The 23,311-nt window shown below is 42.0% G+C and overlaps 2 protein-coding genes across 2 annotated transcripts in view; one reads left to right on the top strand and one right to left on the bottom strand.

The window, feature by feature from the left end:
* Nucleotides 1–339: 339 nt before the first annotated feature.
* CSRP3 (cysteine and glycine rich protein 3) lies at nucleotides 340–6,701 on the top strand. Its single transcript, XM_010221931.2, has 5 exons — nucleotides 340–451; nucleotides 3,999–4,167; nucleotides 5,451–5,586; nucleotides 6,060–6,153; nucleotides 6,622–6,701. Exons 1-5 carry the CDS (start codon nucleotides 340–342, stop codon nucleotides 6,699–6,701), a joined length of 591 nt encoding a protein of 196 aa, XP_010220233.2.
* Nucleotides 6,702–13,889: 7,188 nt separating this feature from the next.
* PTDSS2 (phosphatidylserine synthase 2) overlaps nucleotides 13,890–23,311 on the bottom strand; it is a 35,228-nt gene continuing 25,806 nt past the window's right edge. The window contains exons 8-12 of the mRNA XM_088534302.1: nucleotides 22,902–23,020; nucleotides 22,176–22,290; nucleotides 19,765–19,910; nucleotides 14,685–14,870; nucleotides 13,890–14,073 (exon numbers count right to left, since the gene is read on the bottom strand). Coding sequence (XP_088390428.1) covers nucleotides 13,929–14,073; nucleotides 14,685–14,870; nucleotides 19,765–19,910; nucleotides 22,176–22,290; nucleotides 22,902–23,020 — 711 coding nt within the window. The 3' untranslated portion in view covers nucleotides 13,890–13,928. The remainder of the gene's footprint in view (nucleotides 14,074–14,684; nucleotides 14,871–19,764; nucleotides 19,911–22,175; nucleotides 22,291–22,901; nucleotides 23,021–23,311) is intronic.

Genomic DNA, 23,311 nt, shown 5'->3' with positions numbered 1-23,311 from the left:
AACGTTCCTAAACTTTTCCTGAAGTTTCCTCTGAAATAAAGCCGACTGTTTAACTTCACAGTGAAATTCTTTGGGTGTGGATGGTATGTCACCTCATACTCATGTTGAACTGCTGGTTGGAGAGAAGAGCAGGTTATGGGGGGATCGCTCTGTCCCTCTGCTCCTGGAGAAGCCACCAGCACTGCAGTGCCACGCACACAAGCCGATCCTGGCTTGGGGCTCCCCTGCAACAACAGCAGGCCAGAGAGAAACAAAGCTGTTCTACTTAAAGCAATTCACTTCTGCTATGGGATTAACCTCTGTAACTTGATTTTTCTAGGCTACACGTCACGCCTAAGGATGCCCAACTGGGGAGGTGGAGCCAAATGCGGTGCCTGCGAGAAGACCGTGTACCACGCCGAGGAGATCCAGTGCAATGGCAGGAGCTTCCACAAGACCTGCTTCCTCTGCAGTGAGTTAGGCTGCGTGGCTGGAGCCTCATGGTGTTTCCATAGCTCTGCTCAAATCTTAAAGATAGCCAATTTACTCCCGTGCTACTTTGCTTCTAAGCAGAAGAATGACTTCTTCAGTTCAAAATGTTTGCTTACAGGACATCTCTAGTGGGTCCTAAATGCCCCTGAGGAGCTGGTACCACACAGTCTGATGCAGGGACAGTTTCACTACACGTTACTTCCAGGAGAGCTTGCAGAGGAAAACCACCACACGTTATTCAACCTAAGCAGAGCACAGTAGAATTAGAGGACCTCTAGAGGTCCCTTCCAACCTCAACCATTCTGTAAAGACTGACTGTTGTCCAGCAGTTTCTAGAAACCTTAGGAGTCGCAGGAGGCCAAAGACAACAGTCCTACACGAGCAGCCACATATCACATACACAGCTTTCAACTTGAGGGGAAAGGGAGAAGAGGAGGGAGCAAGGGCTCAACAAGGCAGTTTGCTCAGCTGCGGTTTCTTTAAGCTGAATCTCTTTAGAAAGTCAGTTCAGAGGAAAGGTCCTCCACTAGCAAACCTTTTAAATAACCCCCAGAGACAGCGTCCACTAAAGATGAGACCTGTTTCCCAAGTTTTTAGGAACTATAGGGTTGAAAATAACTACACATCTGTTTTCAGGAGAAGCAACAAGTTCTCTGCTTCAAAGCAGCACTTAATAATCAAGTCCAGTCCCCTAACCCTTTACCCCCAAGTAACATGTCTCTTGGGATCCTGGCTTCTCTCTTTTGAGCCATGGATTCAATGGGTTTTGTTAGGGACACCAAAATGCCACACATCAACATCTGGGTTGATCTCCGAGAAACTCTACAATCTGTCCCACAATGTAACGTATTACAGGTTTGTTTCAAATTAAAAAGTCTAGAAGAACTGAACAAACAGCACTCCTAAGAGGGAAGTATGTCCTACTAATATGGAAAATGACTGATTTTATGGTAAATCCCAACATTGACTCATATTCCTGTGTTAAATCAGTTATCTAAGTCTCCCACCAATACCCCATCGGGCTCGGGAGTCTCCTCCTTCCCTGTACTGCGTATCTTCCCATTCACTTACTCTTTTGCTCCATGCACTCACACAGTGTTTGTCAAACAGCTTTCAGGAATTGCTGCCATCTCGACAGATGAGGCAGCACTTGAGATATTACACAGAACGATACCAATTGCCCTTTGCAGAGAGGATAAACAAATGTGATAAGGGCTGAGAATGGGTAAATAGATTATTTTACTTTGCAGACAATGCTTGAGGTTCAGGAAGTTTGCAGTAAGAATACCAACATGCTAGCTGAGAACCCACTGAGTCTAGCAGCAAAATAAGAGGATTCACCAGTGACTAATAAAAATATCTAACTGCCCTACAAGGGCTTACTTAATGATAATTTGCTCCCATGTATTTTCTCGGACACCTAAAACCAAAATAAGCTTTTCTCTTTTAGCATTAGCTTGTTTGTTTTAACGAATTACAACATACAACACACTCATTTGTTCTGTTAAGTTATAAGTCTGAACCAGACTATTTACAGGTTAGATACCAAAGTACTTCGAACAGAAGCACATTTAAGGTAAAAAGTTAAAGATGCATCTCAGCATAATCAGCATGAGGTTTGTTATCTGGTTTTACTTTTCCCATCACACACAGATTATCAGCTCTAAAGCAGATGGTTCAGTTTCACATACCATATGTGTGGGCTCCTCAATGAGTCCGTTGCAGGATTTTTTTGCCACCAACAAAAAGCAATCCTTGTTCCCATACCCAATCTCAGATAGTTTAACTAATGGGATGACTAATTTAGTTGGGCTTTTACCATATTTGACCAAACAAAAAGCTCCAGTATTCTTGGATGAAAAGGTTTAGTTTGAAGAAAATTATAAGCAATTTGAGCCAAACCTTTAACATTGTAAGATGCAGCCTGAACTATAAATTTTGGTAATAGGATTTTCTCCTAGCAGCATGATGAGAGGGAAGCTATCTCCATCCGACCTTCCTTCCTGCGCAGACTGCTGCGTGCCTGCCTGCCTTCCCTGCCAGGCTCTGCTTACAGCACAGGACACTCAGCAGGATCCCATGCCACAAACCTGAAGCTCCTGAGTGCTGGCTTGGGAACAGTATCTGTCCAGAGATGACAGGTCTCAAAGCTATTTCAACAATAGCACTTCAAGGGCTTTTGCTCCATCTGTTGTGGCAAATTGATACTCTGTCCCTTAAGTGCCAAAAATAGAAGCACTTTATCTGCTGCTAGAGTTTCTATCATCCCTTAACTCCTCCTAGCAAGTGTAGTTATCTCTAAGCAGGAGAGAGCATGGCAAAAAGTGATCAGGTTAACACATCTATAGAAGTCCCTAACTGTATTTCTATTAACTAAAAAACACTCCTTGTAGGTTCTCACCCCTTAACACATGCAGTCTGGTGACAAAAATAAAGCTGCACTGGTTCCAACACAATTTTAAATTCTTAATTTAAATTAATCTTTCTCAGGACTCATAGCAGGATGCTTAAAATAAACGTGGGAAAAGGCCTAATCACAAGTTAGCTAACTTTTTTAGAGCCTGAAGTCTGAATATCTGCACTGTGTGTGCATTTTGGGGGTTTATGTTGCTTACATGATCTCAGTGACTTATCTTTCCAAGGTATCAGCAGCCCAACTATGATTAGGGAACTGCCTGGTGCACACATTTGTCCGAAAGACATTGGAGAGAGGGAAACTCTTCCTTGTTTCTTCTTTCCCTCCCTCCTCCGACACAGCGACCTGTTTGTAAGATAGGAATAACTTCTGATTCTTTCTACATTTAAATAGTGACATAGAGCATATAATTTGTACTCCACTACAAGTGTTTGGCCTTCCTATAGTATCTTCTACTCAGAAAACTACGAGACTTTTCGCAGTGAGCTAGGCCGTGTGATATTTCTCTGTACCAAACTAGAGTAGGAAGAGGTCTCTATTGTTTGGCACTGCCAAAATCATGTTCTTGCCATCCTGCAGGAATTCCAATGATCTGAGACTGCCAGGTATCAGCCCCCTCAAACCAACTTCCATGCAAATGCAACTGTATAAATAATGCCCCGCTTGGTTTATATTTTATACACTTTTAGAGTACCCCTTACTACAGAGCAGCTAACAGCAATTCTGTCAGTACCAGTGGATTAAAGTTTCAATCAACAATTTCTCACAAGCTTCAAGATTTCAATAATAACGTTTACTATACACACACCAGAAAATTTTGCTCAGGGCCTAACAGAGGATCAACAATACAGTATTTTGGCGCTAAGAATAAGCACAGTGTGTCATACTGTTGGTAGGATACTGTTACTATTTGTACTTACTAAAAAGAGTGGAACAGCAGAGGCCTGAGTGCATTAATAAATCCAACTGGTATCACCAAGTGGTATTTACATGGAGCTCTCCTTCACCTACGTTTACAACAAAAATAAACACTAATTGTACTCATCATGAGCTGTGCCATAAGCACTTGTATATTCCCACTTAAGTTACATGTCTCTTTTCTAATTTTTAGTGGGTTGCAGAAAAGCTCTGGACAGTACCACAGTAGCAGCTCATGAATCCGAAATCTACTGCAAAACCTGTTATGGGAGAAAATACGGTCCCAAAGGTATTGGCTTTGGACAAGGGGCAGGATGCCTCAGCACGGACACTGGCGACCATCTAGGCTTGAACCTGCAGCAGTGAGTTAAACCCCATGAACAGCATCTTTTGTTTCTCTGGTACTACCTGCTCTGGAGCAGGGCCTTTTTAGCTATTTCATTCCCTTTCTACAACAACATGTAGCATAAGTAGCAGAGCACATTTTCCTACAGCTTTTTGTCAATGGATACAGTAATTTTAACTGTTTTTAATAACGTTCAATCTCTTTAAACCTTCTTTATAGATTATTTCCTTCTTCAGTTGGCAATTATTCTATTCTGTAGAAAGAGTCTTTATATGTTATCACAGACCTACAAATTAACTGCAATTGTAGTTTGCTATCAGCAGCACCATGGTAAAAATCACATTCACTATAAAGCTATAGAGAAATTCTTTTTCTCCCCTTTATTTCCCTCCATTTTTCCCCCTCCTTTAAACCTGTCAGAGGCTGAAATACACTTTGGTTTTACTGCTATAGAAATACCAACAGTATATATATTTTTTTTTTATAAGAAAATGTCTCTAATCCCCCCTATGGCTTGAATACCATTTACAAAAACCCAGAGAATATGACTGAACAAAAGAATCCTAATGGGACACCATCTTCAAAGCGGCTCAGCTGCACATAATTACCTCAGTACATTTTATAGAGATTTTGTTATTATTTTTAAACGATTCTCAGCACAGTCCCAAATCAACAGTGCTTTCTTCTGGCATTACCATAAGAAAGCCAACTAACAAAGACGCTATGCAGGAAGTAAGCTTATAAGCGGTTATAGTTAAATGCATTTCTTTAAGATAGGCACCCAGTATGGCTAGAGCTCTGCACTGGGAAGCATCACCTCCTGTTGCAGTCCATCAGGCTAGTAATTCCAAAGTCAGACATGGGCTGCTATTACAGAAATAAAGCACAGTAGTTTTCTGACGCTGGGACTCTGGCACAGGGCAGGGCTGCTCCCTGGCCACCTAAGAAGCAATCACCTGTGCAAACCTGTCAACACTTCTCAGCAACCAGAGCCCAGCATGCAAACTCTGCCTTTCCTTTCAAGATCTGCTTGCTACTGAGCACTAGCACGCAACCCGTGCCCAAGATCATAGATCTGCCTGCATATTCCCTTTCACCTCTCAGTAAAACAGCTGTTTTTTTTACCCTTGCTTTTCATTAAATACAATCTTATGCATGTAGCCACCACCACCTCCATGCAGATCTACAGCCAGCTGCCACTTAGCCCAGTTTAGGAAATATCAGAGGATATGGTACCAAAATCGCATTTTTTGAACGAAGATATTATAAGCAATATTTAACCGAAAACTTCTGTTTTAGGGGATCACCGAAGCCTGCGCGTCCTTCTACACCTACTAATCCTTCAAAGTTTGCCAAAAAGATAGTAGATGTGGACAAGTGTCCCCGTTGTGGCAAATCAGTATATGCTGCGGAGAAGATAATGGGGGGAGGAAAAGTAAGTAGCAGTTGTTACAACGGCTTCTAAAAGTAGGGATGAATTATAGCTAACTCATCTTTAAGTTTTGCTCATGGTCTTGACATCTTGCAACAATAGGTGAGGAATGCAGAATCCTCACTTGAAGGGGGAACATTCACAGCCCCTCAACAAAAACCAAACAGCTCCACATACTTCAGCCTTCACTGTTCCATCCATTGCCAAAAAGTCTAGGTAAATATTTCTCAAAGTTATAGCTTTACTGAACAGCAATAGCCTTTGGCCTCTACTAATTTGGAGCACAACTTCATATTTGGAGAACCTAGCTCTCTCTGCTGAAGTTACATGAAAGTAGCATGACTCAGAATGGAAGCAGTTAAGACCGACGAGCCCATTTTAATTTCTTTACACCATAAAGCAATTGTTTGTAATCTCTCGTACCTGCGAGCTAGGTATTTTCTGTACCCTACAATGAGCTGTCTCCATTTCCTCAGCCATGGCACAAGACGTGCTTCCGCTGCGCTATTTGTGGGAAGAGTCTAGAATCCACAAACGTTACGGACAAAGACAGAGAGCTCTACTGCAAAGGTAAGAACCATCCGGAGCTGAGCTGCGTATCCGAGTCAATCTTTTTCAGATTATTCTTTTTAGACCCAGTACAGTCCTTGTGATTTATCTTGCTACATGCCTAACAGCTTCATCAAATTGTATTTCCCATTTTTACAAAAACTTTCTGAAAGCAGGGGAAACATCTTCTACTTTGCATATCTACATTTTAAAGATGTCTTCTACAAGTATGACAACTTCTGGAATTTGCCCTAGGGTCTCCAACAGGATCACTGGCTACAACTGGTGGGCACATACTTGTATCCGTACAATCTCTCTCCAAAGTCCACAAGGACATTGACCTTTACAGGTCTTCATTTTAAAGTCATGGGCCTAACTGGAAGTCTTTCAAGCAAGAGTAAAGGATGTTTCATATATAACAGTAGTATAGAAGATTTCGCTTTCATGCTGTATTATACATCCATCATTATTTTCACCCTTCTTTTGCAGTTTGCTATGCAAAAAATTTTGGTCCCAAAGGAATTGGTTTTGGTGGTCTCACTCAAGTGGAAAAGAAAGAGGATGAATGAGAACAAATGGATGCAACAAACTTCAGCTGCTACTGAAGCCACCAAATACTAGTTGTCAAGTAAAACATTAAAACGTGACATAATGCTAAGAACCTAATGCATTATATCTGATGTTCTTCACCTTGCAGAAAAGATTTGTAAGCTTTTATTGTACAGAATTCATAGAATAGCTTAAAAAGGGGTAAAGAAACTAGATTCATGCTTATACAGAAATTAAAAAGTGCTAATTATAACATTATTGCTTTTTAAACTAGCATTTATCATGTTTTAGGCTGAAACTTTAAAGACTCGGGACACTATCATTAAGACAGAGATAACCTTATGATGTATAAGTATGCTGATTTAAGTCACATTTCCCTCTGTTTAGAATATTATTCTGTTTCTACTAATTTCCTAGTGACATTCTGAACATTTCCACATTATCTGCATTGCAGCAAAGCAGCTGTTATGCAGTTTTGAGACAGTTGATGAAGATTTGAAATTATCTTTAAGAATGAGAAAACACATTTTCTTAGACTACAATGCTGGGCTGTTTTATGTTTTCAAGCTACAATAAAGTACTGAGACAGCTTTCATGTTACTTTGTTTTGTTCGGTCTTTATGTTCTATAACATCACAGACTAATGCATTTCACCAAGATAAATAAAATCCCTCCCCTTCCTTAGCTGCAGGAATTCCTACTTTGTTACCCTGTGCTGTCAGTTCTAGATGATATTCAATGTTTCCTTTTTCTTTGTTTAAACAATCTGCAAAATAAAATGAAAGGTATCAACAAGGTTTTAAAGTTTTGCCTGGAAAAAAATACCTTGTAAAAAAAAAAAAAAATACAATCTTAGTGTCATTTCAGTCACATGGAATTTCTATACTTTCAGCTGAAACTATCTATGCAGACATAAAACTTTTTCTTCATATTCAAACCTGCTGTAATTTATGCAGTGTAGTTTACTATTTAAAACAATAGTAAAAATTAAAATAAGCCACTTACAGAAGAACTTGTAAAAAGTTAAAGACGAGTTTTATTTAGCATTCATCTCAGCTGCTTTAGAAATTCAGCAATACTTTCCTTCACTCAGAAGGAAGGTTTTCCTCCTTTGCCAGGGAGTATCATATTCACTTGAACTAGCACTTTTGGAGCCTCGCTCACATCCACTCTCCCCTTCCTCACTCAGCCCACAGGAGTCCTAGGCCTCCAGGACAGCCCTTCCCTCCCATCAGCCATTTTAGCTGCCTTCCCCTCTGCCACTCACCACACTTACCAGGAACCCTTCGGTGTCAGCAACGCATTATATCAGACTCGCTCTCTTCCAGGCAATAAATGCTACTTCTGAAACCTTTTTTCATACACAATGTTGTCAAATTTGATAAAACAAATTCTCACCTACGCGCTGCACAGGAATCACAGGCAACACAATGCACAGATACCAAAGACTTCTTTACCTAATAGATCAAGAAGAATGCAGTCATGGAGCAAATTATATGTATTTTGTTCAGACACATGAAGTGGAATCCACACAAAACAGTTATGCCTAAGTGAATTTCTACCTAAGTTAGTATCAGACATCAGCAGTGGTGTGGCTCTGTGGGAGCTTTAACTGAGACTCGCATTTCAGTGAGAAGATGCAGGCAAGGAGACAGTGGCAGAATGAAGAAGGAAACAAGTGTTGAAAAAGCCCCAGTAGGAAGAATTATTTACAATCTATGCTGTTTGATGGCAGAGCTAAGAGCTCTCTAAAGAAAATAGTATTGCACTGCTTGCAGATTTAGCAAGGATGCACAAGACAGCAAACCAATGAAGCAAAAGCCCTCAGGTTGCAACATGTTTGCCCTCACATTTGCTATATGAAAACACCTACCTTTTCCTTTTTAAATCTTCTTCTGAAATCTTAATGTATCCAAGACAGTTCCCAGAGTTTCACAGAAATAAAGATGAACCACTACAGCAATTACAGCAGTAACTTGGAGAATTGTGCCAGCTCCATGTAGTAATTAGATGGAGGAACCTATGCTTATGTCACATATCACACTACTCAGTGGACAAAGGACATATTTTTCAAGTAAAACAGAAAAAGGACTTAAACTCTCAGTGTAGTAAATGTTTCTGAGGTGAATGGCACGGGGCACTAAGGAGCAGAGTGCCCAAGTAGGGATTCCACTCCCGAATCCACAGAAGCAGGATACTAGGACTAACTCTCAAAATCCACAATAACTGTAATTAAAAATGAAGATAAACTATGAAATGTTGGCAATGTGCATGGTTAGTCTTACAGCTGCACTTGGTTATGCTGCAATCACAGGGTGCACTGTTGTAAGCCAAAATGATGCTCCATTTCCTGTGGATAGTGCTGTCAAATTGCACTGTTATTGACACCGAGAAATGTCTTGAATCTCCACAATGCACCACTCAACACACTTTCCCTTCAGAAATATTATTTCCAAGCATATTTATGGATCTCCAAATGGAATGACTTCAGTGAAATTAATCCTGGTAATTGTATTAAAGAAATCTAATTAGAAACAGTATGAAAGATAATGCCACTTAAAGAATTAAGTAATTAAAAGTGAAATGCTACTTAGCATAAGAATATATTCTAGGTGGTTTAATACAAAATTATTCTCAGTTTTAAGCATCTTCCAAAATATCTTTCTAATGGACCTTTTCACAAAATTGATCAATAAACAAATAGCCTGTGTGTGCCAAAAATACACAGCACTGAAAAGTGTAGATGATTGAAAAAGCATCAGTGAAAAGCCTCTTCAGAAAAAGGTGTCTGTCTATATGTATAGACATATGACATATGTATAGATATATATGTCTAGACATATACAGACATATATAGACACACACATATGTGTACAGACACATATAGTAGTTTTATTTAAAACTTAACAACATAAGAAAAAATCAATTTGTTGTTTTAAAAACTTGACTCAGGATACATTTACACAATTGAAGACTTCTGCTCAAATGGATTCTTAGGCCAAATGAGTGCAGGTTTTTTTTAAACAACAGAAAAACACAAACAAAACAAACCTGAACCCCCCTCCCCCCATTTCAGTCTAACGGTGAATAACAGAATTTATGTAATAGTGTGTGAAAAATACAGTCTCCGTTTATTTGTAAGCACAGTTAGCATTGCCACTTCAATAAATACTGTTATGGTAACTGCTGAGGAAAGCAGGAAATCCAAATAGTAGTGTGGGATAATGCAGGGAGGCCCGGGTAAACAGAGGTAGCAGGAACGTTTCGTTAAGTCATCCTGTATCGCAAATCCAGAGGCAAAAGTTGCACTAAAGCAGGCTTGTAAAGACGGAACGGCTGCCTCCGGGCGTGCCACGTGCAGACCTGCAACAGGTCTGCTACTGTTAACAGTCTGCTTAAATATCTTTTCCCCCCTCAAATTTTCAGCAGTGACGAGCTATGGTTTCACACACCTGAAAGCCTTTGGTTTCCAAATTCTCTATGGAAAGTCCTTCGCAGCAGCAGCAACTATCTCTCAGTATTTTATAAAGACCAAGCGAAAATGTAAACTTTGAAAAGAATATTGCATCAGATACCAAATATGGCATCCATGACAAATAAATGCATGTAGAGAGGGAAAAACGTACAAACCATAGAGCCACTGAAGACAGTACCAAGAGAGGCAGATTCCCTTTCAAAAGCCAAGCATCAGTACTTAACTATTACATAACCTACGGCTCACATCAGTGTCAAGGAAGACGCCAACAGCAGGGCAATCTATTAATGACTTGTTAAAATAATAGATATACAAAAACCCTAACTCAAATAACCCTAATGTTTTATAGGGTTACATATATTACGTTTTATATACATATATATGCACACACATCCATATGCCAAGAGAACACATCTGACCTTGAAGGACCCTGCCAGGAGCCAGTGAACAGGGGCAAGAAGTAGTGTTTAAATAGCCCAAGAGCCAGTTAGCCCAAATCCATATTCATTTATAGCTCTCACCAGCAAGGGCAAGATCTGGAAAGATCCCTTTGGAAAGGGGCAGCTGTAGGAGAAGAGCATGGAAGGGTCCTCCCCACAGGAACAAAATCCCTGCTGCTGCTTCACGCTGGATCTCCAGGCCAGTGGGAGCAAGGGCACTTCTTGCTCCCCAGCCTGGCTTACAGAAAGCAGAGCAGCCTGCTTGTGCCAGAAGGTGCTGATAGCAAGGACAGGTAGCTGAGGCTCCAGCAGTGCTTTGGAAGTAAAGGGCACTCCTGTTTCATAGATACAGACTTACCTTTGACAAATCTCACTACAAATGCCAGGGCATAACCAGAAAAGGAATATAGCTTCCTTCTGAGGAGACCAAACAAGATAACCTAAGAAAGTAGGAAATAAAATAAGGATGTGCACAGCAGTGGGAGACAGCTGCATCTTTCATTGCCATGAGGATGGTCTCATTTTAAGCCACTCTAAATGTTATTCCATTACGGCTTATCAGCTCTCCCTCTCCTCTTTACTGGTTTCCTTTCAAGCACTTTTCAAATAGGGATGATTACCAAAGGCTTCCTAAAAACAGGGAGGATTTCAGTGATCACAACCCACCTGCAACATGTAGGGAAACAGAAAGTTTGCTCAGAGCACAAAGTTACTGGACATGCTGTGCAGCGCCCAATCCCGTTCTACAGTTCATTTGCAAGTCCACTTCCAGAGATGCTCCTGCACAACAGCAACAGGTTTGGGAAGGAGCAAGGGGTTGTGACATCCATTTGACTGAAAATCTGGACAACTTCTCTACCTCAAGGCCCAACACCCAGTACAGGCAGCACCAGTGTAATCGATAGTTGCTGCCTCAAAGGGGACTCGGAACCAGCTTCGCCAGCCCCACGGTCGCCCTCGCGAGGCAGCGAGCGAGATGAAGCCACCAGCACGCACACATTGTACCAAAGAACACACCAGCAAACATCACTTTATTACATCGGTTCAGTTGTCCAGACTAACCATAAAAGCAGCTTAGATAAACACAGATGGACACAAGTTAGTGCTTCTGTATTAGCTCAAAATCCCAGAATTGTTATGAGGGAGCAGCTATTTCTGGGTTGTTTCCAATATACAGAAGTGGGTCTTGGGAGGGGGAGCCCAATGGGAATCCTCCCCACATGTGCCTGGTACCCCCCGAGTCAGGAAACAGACCCAGAAGGTATTTCAGAGGTCAGAAAGGGGAGTCACAGCATTAATCAGCACAGACAGAATGGAAACACACTGACCAGAGCCTTGATCAACAGGGACGACACAGGCACAAGACACTGGTACTAGCTACCCAAAAATCAGTTAACAGTTCCTAAGACCGGTGTAAAGCCAGGACTAGAACGACCCTGGTGGAAAGACACAGAAATAAATACTCGCTCACCTCTGCAATGTCTGCCCCTTTCCAAGCTTGTCGCCATCTAGTTACAACAGTCGTACGTTCCTCACTATGTTACAGCAGCAAACTACTACAGTTTAAGAGCAGCCGTCGAGCGACTATGCACAGTACACTGTACGTACTCGAGAAGCCTGATGCCACCTCTCGTACTTGTCATCCTCCTCTTGATTTAAGCAGCAGGAGCGGCCCCCACGGCCAACAAACTTTGCTTAATTTGTTGAGCTCTTTGGATGCAATTGAACTGCATCTTCATGAACTGCATAATTAAAGTCTGCCCTACTGCTAAATGCCCATTGTTTAGGGGGAGAAAGTATTTGGGTCACTGTAAACACAGGAGAAATGCAGATTTTGGTTGCCGTTCAAGTAAAAGACCAAAACAGGTCAGAAATATGAATGTTTGCTCAAGTCAGCAGCTCTGCAAGTCCCCTGCCACTTAAAAATTGAGATCAAGCTCTTAATTTTACTTTTTACTGGTGTTTGTTTTTTTTTTTGAATAAACCCTTCCCTGAAAAAATAGCATAAAATATCCTTTAATAGCCAGATTACTATGTTTAAAAACTGATATGGCTACAGGTCTGTCAGTCTTGGAGGCCAGTGCGAAGGCTTAAGAGCAAGCGCAGTTGATGCTACCCCAATGCTGATGCTCAGCGTAGCACCTTACCTCTTTACATCTTGAAAAAAGGACCTGAAAAGTGCTGCCCAGGTTTCTAATTTCTTTTCCTAAGGCTGCCTAGTCAGCCCTGCAGATCCTCCACTGTCATACATGACTCAGGAAAGAACCATGAGCTTTCCCTCAGTTAGCTTTTGGCAGTGACAGCAGCGCGTTGTTTTGTGCGTGACTGCAGAGAACGCTTTTCCGCAGGGGGCTGCGGAGTCTGGAGTTACTTTGGGGAGGAACGGAGCAGTCCTGAAGGATGGTAGAGCCGGACATGCCTCATACAGCAGATACCAAGAACGAAAATCCCTTGATAAGCAAAGGAAAGCAGTTGAGAATAAGGCAAATAAGACTGGTGAAATAACTCCCAGTTTTCTCCTTGTAGCATATTTTACTCCATGAATGTAATGAAAGGCAGGTTAAGCTTTCTCATTTAACCTTCCCTTTAGCTTGAGATGACCAATAATGATAATAACAATAACAATAATAATAATAAAAAAACTAAGGACAAGTCTTCTGCCTCCCAAGGGCTGTGGTATAACCTAGAACAATCATAGGCTATTTCCAGGATGCTGAAAGTCAGTTTAGAGAAAGGCAATAACCCCCGTGCGACAGGGGCTGTAACAGTAGTGTTCTGGGTCATATTCTGTGCAATTACGCAACTTGTTCACGAGCTTCAGTCACCTACCCACGCTTCTCACTGCAGTTCTGTTAAGTGGTGGCTGAAAAGGTTAAATATTACTCCACAGCTCAAGGTGGTTTCAGCAGAAATACAAAATCCATTTCCTGTGATACGTGTCCGCATTCTCCAAAACAAGCATTCCTACTGCCCAAATGTCAACACTGAAATCTCACAGGTTCCTGGAAATAAATCAACAAGATTCATTTGCACTTTGTTTCATAGTCCCTTCTCTCCAAACTTGGCTTTGCAAAGACACATGGTATGCTTGAATGAAGGTCTCCTTGTTGAAACGGTGTTAGCTCTTACTTCCCTCTAGACAGACTTTCTCCAATTCTGACTAGCCGCATACGAGGAGGGGTACGTATGTCAAAGTGACATCTTTTCCCCAAGAGGATTTTCATATGTCGAAAAACTAACAATGAAAATTACAGATTAGGTAGAATAAGGTTGCAACTGTCCACCAGGCTAACTGGAGCACTATGAGTTCCTCTTAACCCTTTGTCCATTGCTCAAAGTTTCCTTTCCCTTAGTTTGCTCCCATTTTGTTCATCCACTATGGAGGAAAGTCCATCACCATTACTCAAGCATTTGTCTCTCTCGTTTTTGTGTTCTTGCTTCTGTCGTCTTATCTCCTTATACCGCAAGGTGATATCACTAAAAATAATAAAAAAAAGCAACAAGTTTGTACCAGTGTTGTGAACAAGCAATTTAAATACCCTATAAAAAGAATATGGATAACTTGTTCTGGATGCAAGCAGCCTTGGGATAATTTAATCCATTTCAGTCTTCTGGCTCTACATTTCTAACTTTGCTAATGACACTTTGAGGCCTAACACATTTCAGAAGCATGCTCAAAAAGAGCAGCCCCTGCCATTGCACAGGGCCTGCTCTGCAGATCAGTTCTTCCAGCCACATGCTGCTGCTTTTCATTTACTTGCAGAGATAGCACATGCTAGATCAGCATCCAAACCAAATGTGTTTAACTTGGCTCACTTGCTGTTGACACTAGGAAAGCTTGGATAACTGCAGTGCAGCAAAATGATCTTGCAATGAAGCTGTGAAGCATCTTAATTTTCTCTGAACCACGCCACAAGAAAAAAAAATGCCGAACTTGGCTGCTATCTTCATTATCCCCGAAAGCCAGTTGGAAGCAGGGGCTTAAGTGCTCGCCTGCTTCTATAGCAGCTCTAAAATAAATAATGCTACAAAGATCCACAGGTTTGATCCAGAAAGACTGTGAGAAAACTGCCTCAAGCGCTTCTTACCGTATGAAGAAACGCCAGGCTGTCCAGGTGAGCACAAGGATGATGCCCAAGATCCAGCACTGGGTAATGTAGAAAGGAAGAGAGAGCGTGAGGGTATAGGGATCGTACTTGACAACAATCAGAAACTCCGTGGCAGTAATGGCAGCAACCAGCCACGCCTGCTGACCCAGCTTCTTATGGAACTTCCTGCAAAATAAATACAGAGATAAAAGGAAGACAGAGCTAAAAGAGGAAGCATTCAGAGAAGTAATCATTCAGAAAAAGACAGGTGGGGAAATCATTTCACTGAGCCTTGCATCATACTAAAAGTCTAGTCTGGATTAGACATGTCCTGCGCTTGTGTAGGCTGAGCACTTTCATGCTAGTCTGTTACTTTGTCTTCCCATAGAGGCTCTGAAAACACTTCAAAAATTAAGCTACTGTGTAAGAAAGCAAAGCCTCTCTATTTCCAGGGGAACAGTAAATCCCGACCAACTTGAGCAGGTGAACTTTGAGGAAAGGTATGAGTCAAGCTCTACCAGGTTCCTCTGCAAACATCAAGTCACAAAGCAATAACTGCACTTAATGCTTATATAGCTACAGTCTGAAATATATCCATTTCCAAAAAATCATTCAGTGAGTTGTCATTGTTGATCTCTGAAAGGTTTTAAAAAGATAACACTTAATAACAAACAGATAAGATACTGGAGAATGCAAAGAGGAGATTTCATTTGTGGATAACACTACCTCAGGGCAAAAACAAGTCTAATATTTAATCACAAAGGTTACTTTTTAAGCAGTACCAGACAAACAAGTGAAGCTACACTGATCTGTACCATCTAACACAGTAACCTATCAGCAATGCTAGAAATTAAACTGCAAATTAAACTGCAGTAGAAAAGATGTCTCTTCAGAGGCTTTATTATACAAGGACAGATTAGACATCGTCTTTTAGGTCACCTATGGGAGATGCATATATTCAGACAGATACAGATGCATATATAAAAAATATCTATAGGCTGCCTTTCAGGAAACCTCATTACCCTTGCAGGCAGTAGTTTATTGCTAGAAACTCAGGTGAATTGCTTCATGTAAACCAGCTAGTTTCTGCACTTGTGGTCCTGTCTCTTCATGCCCTTGCCTGGCTTGGTGGTTTTTACAGCTTACAGGCCTGACTGCAGGCGCCTCGTCTGTCACTTATCAAATTGGCTCTGTTTGGACACTGCAAGACCCTCTGATGCCTCGGGCTGCAGCAGGCAGCCTGCTCACCGCAGCACCACTGCTGCTATGGGTGCATTGCCTACCACCAGGCAGTCAGGCAGACCTTCCCCATTTGGTAGACTAACCTTTTCTTCTATCACCAATCAGTGGAACCTAAAATGGGATTTCATTCCCATTAGTGAGAAGAGCCATAAGAGTATGCCAGAAGTCATATGTTTTTTTGCTTTTTACTAAGAGATTTAACAACAGGTTTCCTGAATTCCAACTCTTCTGAATCAAGACCAATTTCCTGCTTTAGGGAAACAATACCCTTGGTACCAGAGCCACCAACTCTTATCTGCAAGCACAGGCATCTTTTCTTAACAGCCTTTGGATACCATCTTGTACTGAAAAGTCACAGGAAGAAGCATTTCAGGATTGTTTCTCCTACCCCACCTTCCTGGGAGCACTATAATTAGCCCATAGCCCACAGAGTTATTACTCATCTGAAGAAGTCTCCCAAAATAAAACAATCCAACTAGAAGCACCACTGACAGCCTTCAAGGCAGCTCTTTATTTTGCCTTCTATTACTTTACTTCTACCGCCTTTTTTTTTTTCCTTTGATTTTAGTGGAAGTGTCTAAACCTTTTTCCACTCCAGAGTAGAAACAGGGCAAGGAGTATCTCAGTGCCAAGTCCAGAAGTGTCAGGACAGGAGCAAAGTGACATAACAGAAACCTGCAGTGGGCTGGGAAGAACACATCTAAGTGACACCTGCAATACTAGTAATGGGAAATTGTAGCCTGGCCTTGGCCAGCTGTGATCTGCACCCTCCTGTCCAGCTCAAACTGAGGCTTAATAAATGCCCTGGTATTCAGTGGCTGTGTAAATCTTTTGGGCTTTATTTTTCCAGCTTGTTTTGCCACGCAAAAAGCAGCCAGCTAACAAATCCTGCATTGGGAGTGCCTTCCGCAGCGGTTGCTCAGCCAATGCTTCCCTCTGCTGGACAGAAAGGCACAGCTGCCCTAGGCCTTGTCCCCTCCGGCTGCCAGTGTCCGGCTCCTGCAGAGCTCAAGGGAGGCCCCAGGCGCCTTGCAGGGCTGGCGCAAAGGCTCTCCAGGCCCAACACTTCCTCTCGCTTTCTTCCCCCCAGTCCCTCACTGTCCCTCGATTACAGTAAAAACCCTCTTGAAGCAGAAGCCAGCAGAGAGGTGGAAGTGAGCACTTTGGTTCTGGAGAGCCTGCAAGTCAAGCACATGACACGTTTGCTTTAACGTGAGGCTAAGAGCCTCACTTGAGAGCAATGTTTCAGTTCAAACTGCACAGAATTGTCCAAATACACCAAGGAGGGAGACAGGGGAAAATCTGACATAGTAAACCAAAGAAGTATTACTGCAGGCACAAAGATGATGAGTATGTTCCAATAAAAAAAGTATCCTGCCTAGACCAGCTCAAATGAAGGGAATTTAAAGACTGTTCCATGTGGGTTATGAGGTATGACAGATTAAATAGGTAAAAACTAGCTTTAATACCTGGATGGGTAAGAATAAAAACCAACAGATTCCACCCTATGAACTCAAGTTGTTCAGATGACTAGGCCAGCTGCCTGCTTTGCTGAGCTTCTTCCTCACCTGCCATTTTTTTTTTGCCTGTCACTATCTTATGAAAACTTAGTAACAAAAGAATCTAATATGACCCTAAAGGAAGAACTGTGCAGACCCTGGGGTTGCCACAGAAAAAAGAAAGGGTTGGTTTCCTCACTTCCTACTCAGAAAACATTTTGTATTTGAAGTTTAAAATTCATGTCCTTAGTAAAAGCTCCTTGGAAGAACCCTAAGCACTAGCAATCACAGAGCTATGGAGAGATGAACTGCAGATGCTACAGACTCTTACAGTGAGACTCTTCTGGCAGGTACTTTTTAAGGCACCAAGACCTCAAGCACTCAGAGGCAGCAGGTTAGCTGCAATGGGAGACAAGGTATAGGAGCTGGATGGCAGCTCCAAGAACCATCCCTCGCCGATTGCTGATTTCAGTTCTATACACATTGCTGTCATTGCTCACAAAGTTCCTGCAAGCAGAGTCCTAGAACCATGTGCAGACACTGGGAATCCTGAACAAGGAAGAAAGGAGGAAAGAGAAAAGACTCTTGTATTTGATCTTCATTACTTTCCACAGTAAATACTGCAAGGTTTGTCTACCTCAGACAATCCAGTCATTATGGACAAGGCAACGTGCCATGATCCTGACAAGGAAGGTCAGCGGAATATTGCAAGCACCGTCAATTAACAAGTTGAGAGTTTCCAATAGCAAAAAGTCTGAAAGGTTTTTTGTGTGCTGTTGGCTGGGAGCCTCCCAATACTGCTGGCTCCTCCACAGCATCTTCTTCCTATAATTTCAAAAAAAAAAAAAAAAAAAAAAAAAAAAAAAAAAAAAACACACAACACCACAAGAAGAAATTCACCACAACTCCTTGGCTCACAGTGATGCACAAGCAAAAACACATCCCATTAAGCTGATACAATGGGAGCAGATTGCCTCTGCTTGGATGAGATGAAAGGCATGAAGGAATCCAAGCTCAGCTGCAAAAGCCTTTGAGGAGCAGGTATTAGGTGAAGCCAGATGTCAGCATCTGCCCCTTTTCAAGGGGAGTCTGACAAGCTTGGGTCTGTGGTGCATCAAGCAGACCTCAGAAGTGAGGGATGTAGTCACCTTACCTAGCAAGACGACAAAAGGATAGATTTTTGGTGGCCATGATAAAGATACACAATTCAGAAGGAAGATTCTTCTGCTTGCTGGGCAAATTTCTCCAGCCCATTGAAAAAATGGCAAATTGCATCAGTAATGATGGAGATGATTCTCCTAAGTCTCATGTGTGATCGAGCAGAGGGCAAACAGCAGCAGTTGTGTTTCCAACCGAAACACAAGGCCTGGAAGATGAAGTGGCACTAAGGAGGAGCTCACCAGTGAGAGGTAGCGACCTCTTCTTACCTTCGAGTTGGAGGCACATTCCAAACCAGGAGGTCCAACACCAAAGGCAGGGAGCAGCCTGCCACTGCTGAATGTCCTGAAATCCAACTAAGCAAGGCAGATTGGCCTTTCTTGCCCATTCTAGGAGCCAAAGCCTTGCAAGGAAAACTGATCTTCAGAGAAGGTTGGAACCCTAAATTCTGAACACAGACACTTGTTGCATTGGTCAGCAACAGAATGAACAACCCCTGAAGACAGACATTGTCTTAGACTTAAGCTGTGGGTTCAGGCAGTTTGTAACACTACTACTAAAGTTTAAAAGAAAAGGTGATTTTGAGAACAAAGCATTCTTACGTCTTACATGGTCTGCAAAAACAAAAGCAGCAAGGATAAATATGATGCTCAAGTAGGAGCAGTCTGAAAGTACATGCCCTGCTGGGTGTGGGTGTACTTTGCCTGCAACATAGATCTGCAAAAGGGTGCCACAAGAGTGCCAGAGGACCTGAGACCAGCTGCAAGACCACTCAAGAAGCAGCACCTTAAGAGCAGAGCTGCTTGAGGCCCTGCTCTCCTTGGACAGTGCATCTAAGGATGGTAGTTCTCAACTAACGTTCTCAAAGCGGAGTTCAGTTCTCTCACGAGCCAACAGCACTCTAGCTGGTTTACACATTACATTCTCAGAGTGATCATTTATGACAAACTAGGGTTAAAAACAGTGCACACAAAGCCCCTAATGACAACTGCTCTCTAACCAGATAGACTCAATTTTACCTCTCAAAAGAAAACAAAGCAGATGCTTCAGGTCTTCTTTGTCCCCAACAGGCTGAACTATTGCTGTGAGATGGATGTCAACAAGCTAGAGCAAACCGGAGCAAATTCAAAATAAAGCAAGTGAAGCTTGATATGATTATAGACACAAGAGGACTGGCTTACGGGTCATCCATGAAGTCGTAGATCTCCCTCATAGCCACACCTCCCACATTGACAAAAAAGACAAGGCGCAACAGGACCAAGTAGTGTTCTGGCGGCATCCAAAGGACAAACTTCAAGTAAAACGTGTTCAGCTCTGCCAATAAAAACTGAGAAAAAGGACATTATAATTAAACTCAGAGGACTTTAGTGAACGAAGCCTGGAATCTCCCTCTCCCTTGGCACAACTACCCTCCCACCATTTACCTGTCTCCACAACACACTACCCAGTAACAGTGAGCCCACTGTCAACAGTTGCAATAATCAGCAAGAAGTTTCTTTCAACTTTTTGCATGTTTCAGAAAATGTTTGAAAGCAGCAACACTTGTGCACAGCACATAGGCATACACAGTCTGGCCTAGCCCTGCCTCTGGTTTCCAGCAAGTTTACGGGGTGTTTGAGGTAGCTCTACAGCTACTGATAACATACCCTTGGACTAACAACTTGTCCTTTCACTGTCATTTAAAATCTGATTGATGGAACCCAAAATAACAAGAGGCATGAGGAATGCAAACCTTCTTTAAAAAACAACACAAAAGCAAAATTGAAACAAAAACACTCACTTATGCAGACATGACACCACTGCCTAGGCCAACTTTGGAGCATTGATTATATATTTACAGGAAAATGTTCTCAGAGGGAGCAGTCCAGGCAATGCAATTAAGTGAACAGCAGACACAAATTTCTTGCTTCACAAGGAATGACAGCAGAAAATATCATGTATTGCTCACTTCAGAAGAATGCTGCTTATAAATGGGAAGTCAGCCACAGGGTGGCTTTCCTAAAAGATACACTATTTCCCCAAACTAATATGAAATTCAGTGGAACCTTTAAGTTTCTGAATCTGTTCCAGCTGCTAAAAATTAATGCCTTTCAGGGAGCACTAAGCTGAATTTAAAGTATGCAAAGTAAAGAGTCACAAAAACATGACGACCCTTTTTTCGTAAAAAAAAAAAAAAAAAAAAAATACTGGTGCATTTCCTTTACTTCTCTCACACACTATGGGACCCTCAGCAAGCCTGTTGTGCTCCACGAACCTGGCACAAGTTCAGCGTAGTGGCTGTTGGGCCCTTTGAGCTGCTATTCAGCTGCCTGGCACTCGCAGCTGACTCTGCATCAGGTGCCGAGTTAGTTACAGACAAAACATTGTTCTTGAAGCCCACTCAGGTCTGCAATTTGACATGAGCATAAAGAGCAATGTTGTTATGAGAAAGAGGAGTTGGGGGCTTGCCAAGCTGACCAACGTGTCCTACTCAGCAGACTAATAGGGAGCTTCACTGGACAGACCCCAAGACAAACCACCGCCAGATTTCCTGCACCACATATTTCAAGATGATTAAGTGCCCTGTTTGAATAGCTGTTACAAAACACATCAACCTGTTATATCTTGCACCATATCAGAAATACAGAAACTGGCTAACGCCCACTGCTTTTGCGAACAACCAAAGCATCAAAAGGATTTCAGTGAAATTTCAAAGTTGCTGAATTAAAGTAAGTTCAGGTTGCTCAAAACAGAGCCAAGTAAGATCCAATGGATGCTACGGAGGCCAAAGTTCCCTAACTGACAAAAGCGAGGCAGGTGGTATCTAAGAAAGTGCTTAAAACATCAAGTTTACCCTCCATCTCAGTGCCATGTGTGATAACCTCCATCTCAGTGCACCGATGCACTCCCACAATGCAGATCTAGCCACTTAACTGCCCGAAGTAGCGAGACGAACCACCAGTGTGTGTGTGGCTCCTGCAGAAGGCCACCTTCTCTTTTCCTTAAACAGGGGCAGCTAGTTTACCCCAGCCAGTCAAGCTGGATGCTGTTAGCACTCCAGCCATACGCTACGTGTCCAGGGTAACATTTAAAACAAAACCAAAAGAAACCCTCCAAAAGCCCATCAAGCATAGTTTAAGTCTGTATTACAATATCATGCAAGGCAAAAAAGTGTGTCCTCTAGGAGCCATACTGTCTAGAGCTAACACACAGCAGCCTGAGGCTTTAGTTAGAATCTCTCCAGCTGCAAGGTGCTATTTATCTGCATAAGGCAGGGTGGAAGGAGTTCGTTTCTCCCCAAAGCCAACATTTTCCTTTTGCAGCAGCAGTTATTTTCAGAATTGTGTGTAGGCCATATTTTAAATTGCTTGTATTGTCGATCTCCCAGTTGTTCAGCAAGCGAGAACAAGTATTTAGGCACTGAATTTGCCAATTGTGCCAGAGACAAGAACACAGACACCTTTTCAGTAGGACATGGAAGTAACCTCTTCCAGAAGCAACTGAGTAAGCATCACGAGGTCACAGTTTTTGCCCAAGTTACTGTTTGTGTATTTGCTGTAGTGTTACAAAACATTAAACCAAACGATCAATAAAGAGGGAGAATTTTCCTTACTACAAAGATGATGCCACAAACTGCTAGCCATCTGCGTAAACTGGATGCTGGCTTCCACTCAAACTTGACCCAGCTATACGGGGTGAACTGGAAGACAATTCTCTTCATTTTACCTCTGAAAGAGAACCAGAACATATTCTTACAACTTTAAGAAATGGTAGATAAGAGACATCTAACATTTTATTTCAGACAACAATTTAATTGCAAAATTAAGCTGTTTTGAACAAGCACTCTCTCAAGCAGCAGTCTGTATCTGCTTTAAGTCTTAGGTGTTACAGCTCATTGTAATAAGCAGTTCCTCAATTCTGCCTTGCTAAGCAAGAATAAGTTCCAAAACAAATGCTAGTTCACTGCTGGTAGAAGACCATAATGGATTTATTCAAATTTAAGCTTCAATAGCCCAATTACATTGAAGCCCTGATTACTGGTGAGCTCATTACTTGCAAAAAGGACTGAAAGTATCCCTGGGGTGAACAAAGGTGCCTGGTGCGCAGGCACCTGCGTTAATCTCCTCATTTCCACAAGACCCTCTCATTCCTAGATATCAGGCAATGCTGGTAACAGAAGGGTACATACATGCAGTAATAAACTGTTGGATATTTCAGTCATCACAACACACATGACTTTCCCAAGTCACATTAATCAAAACAGAGTAACATTTTAACAGCCTAGATCTTTAACAAGGGCTGTGCTACTGTTTGTGGAGCGACTCCTACATCAGCTTACTTATAGGTAGGAATGTTCCAAAGTCCTTGCCATTTGTATGTTTTCAATGAAAGCCAAGACAGAGTCTTCATCCCACAGTAAATTCCTAATCCGTTACATAAGATCACATCCATTATCCACTGGAAGGGAAAAGAAAATAAAGGTGACAAGTAACAAAGTTAAGCTCTAGAAAATGAAGTTACTGTTGAGCCACATACTTGCAGGCACACCCTTGGGGACAATACATGAGCATTCCCAGAGTATTGTTGGGTCAACAGTTTGGAGAAAGGATCTCAAACCAACTGGCTGCCCACCTCATGCACAGAATCAAAGCAGTGTATTAATTTCATTACAAGCTTTTTCTGAGGCAAACCAGACTTGCTCCTGGAGAAAGTCCTGCTGCTGCTCCTTTCTTTATAAAGCGGCATTTA

The sequence above is a fragment of the Tinamus guttatus genome, unplaced genomic scaffold (genome assembly GCF_059628265.1).
Source record: "Tinamus guttatus ecotype Peru unplaced genomic scaffold, ASM5962826v1 Tinamus_guttatus_pri_ptg000546l, whole genome shotgun sequence".
In the NCBI taxonomy this organism is placed as follows: domain Eukaryota; kingdom Metazoa; phylum Chordata; class Aves; order Tinamiformes; family Tinamidae; genus Tinamus; species Tinamus guttatus.
This window is presented reverse-complemented; position numbering and strand designations above follow the sequence as displayed.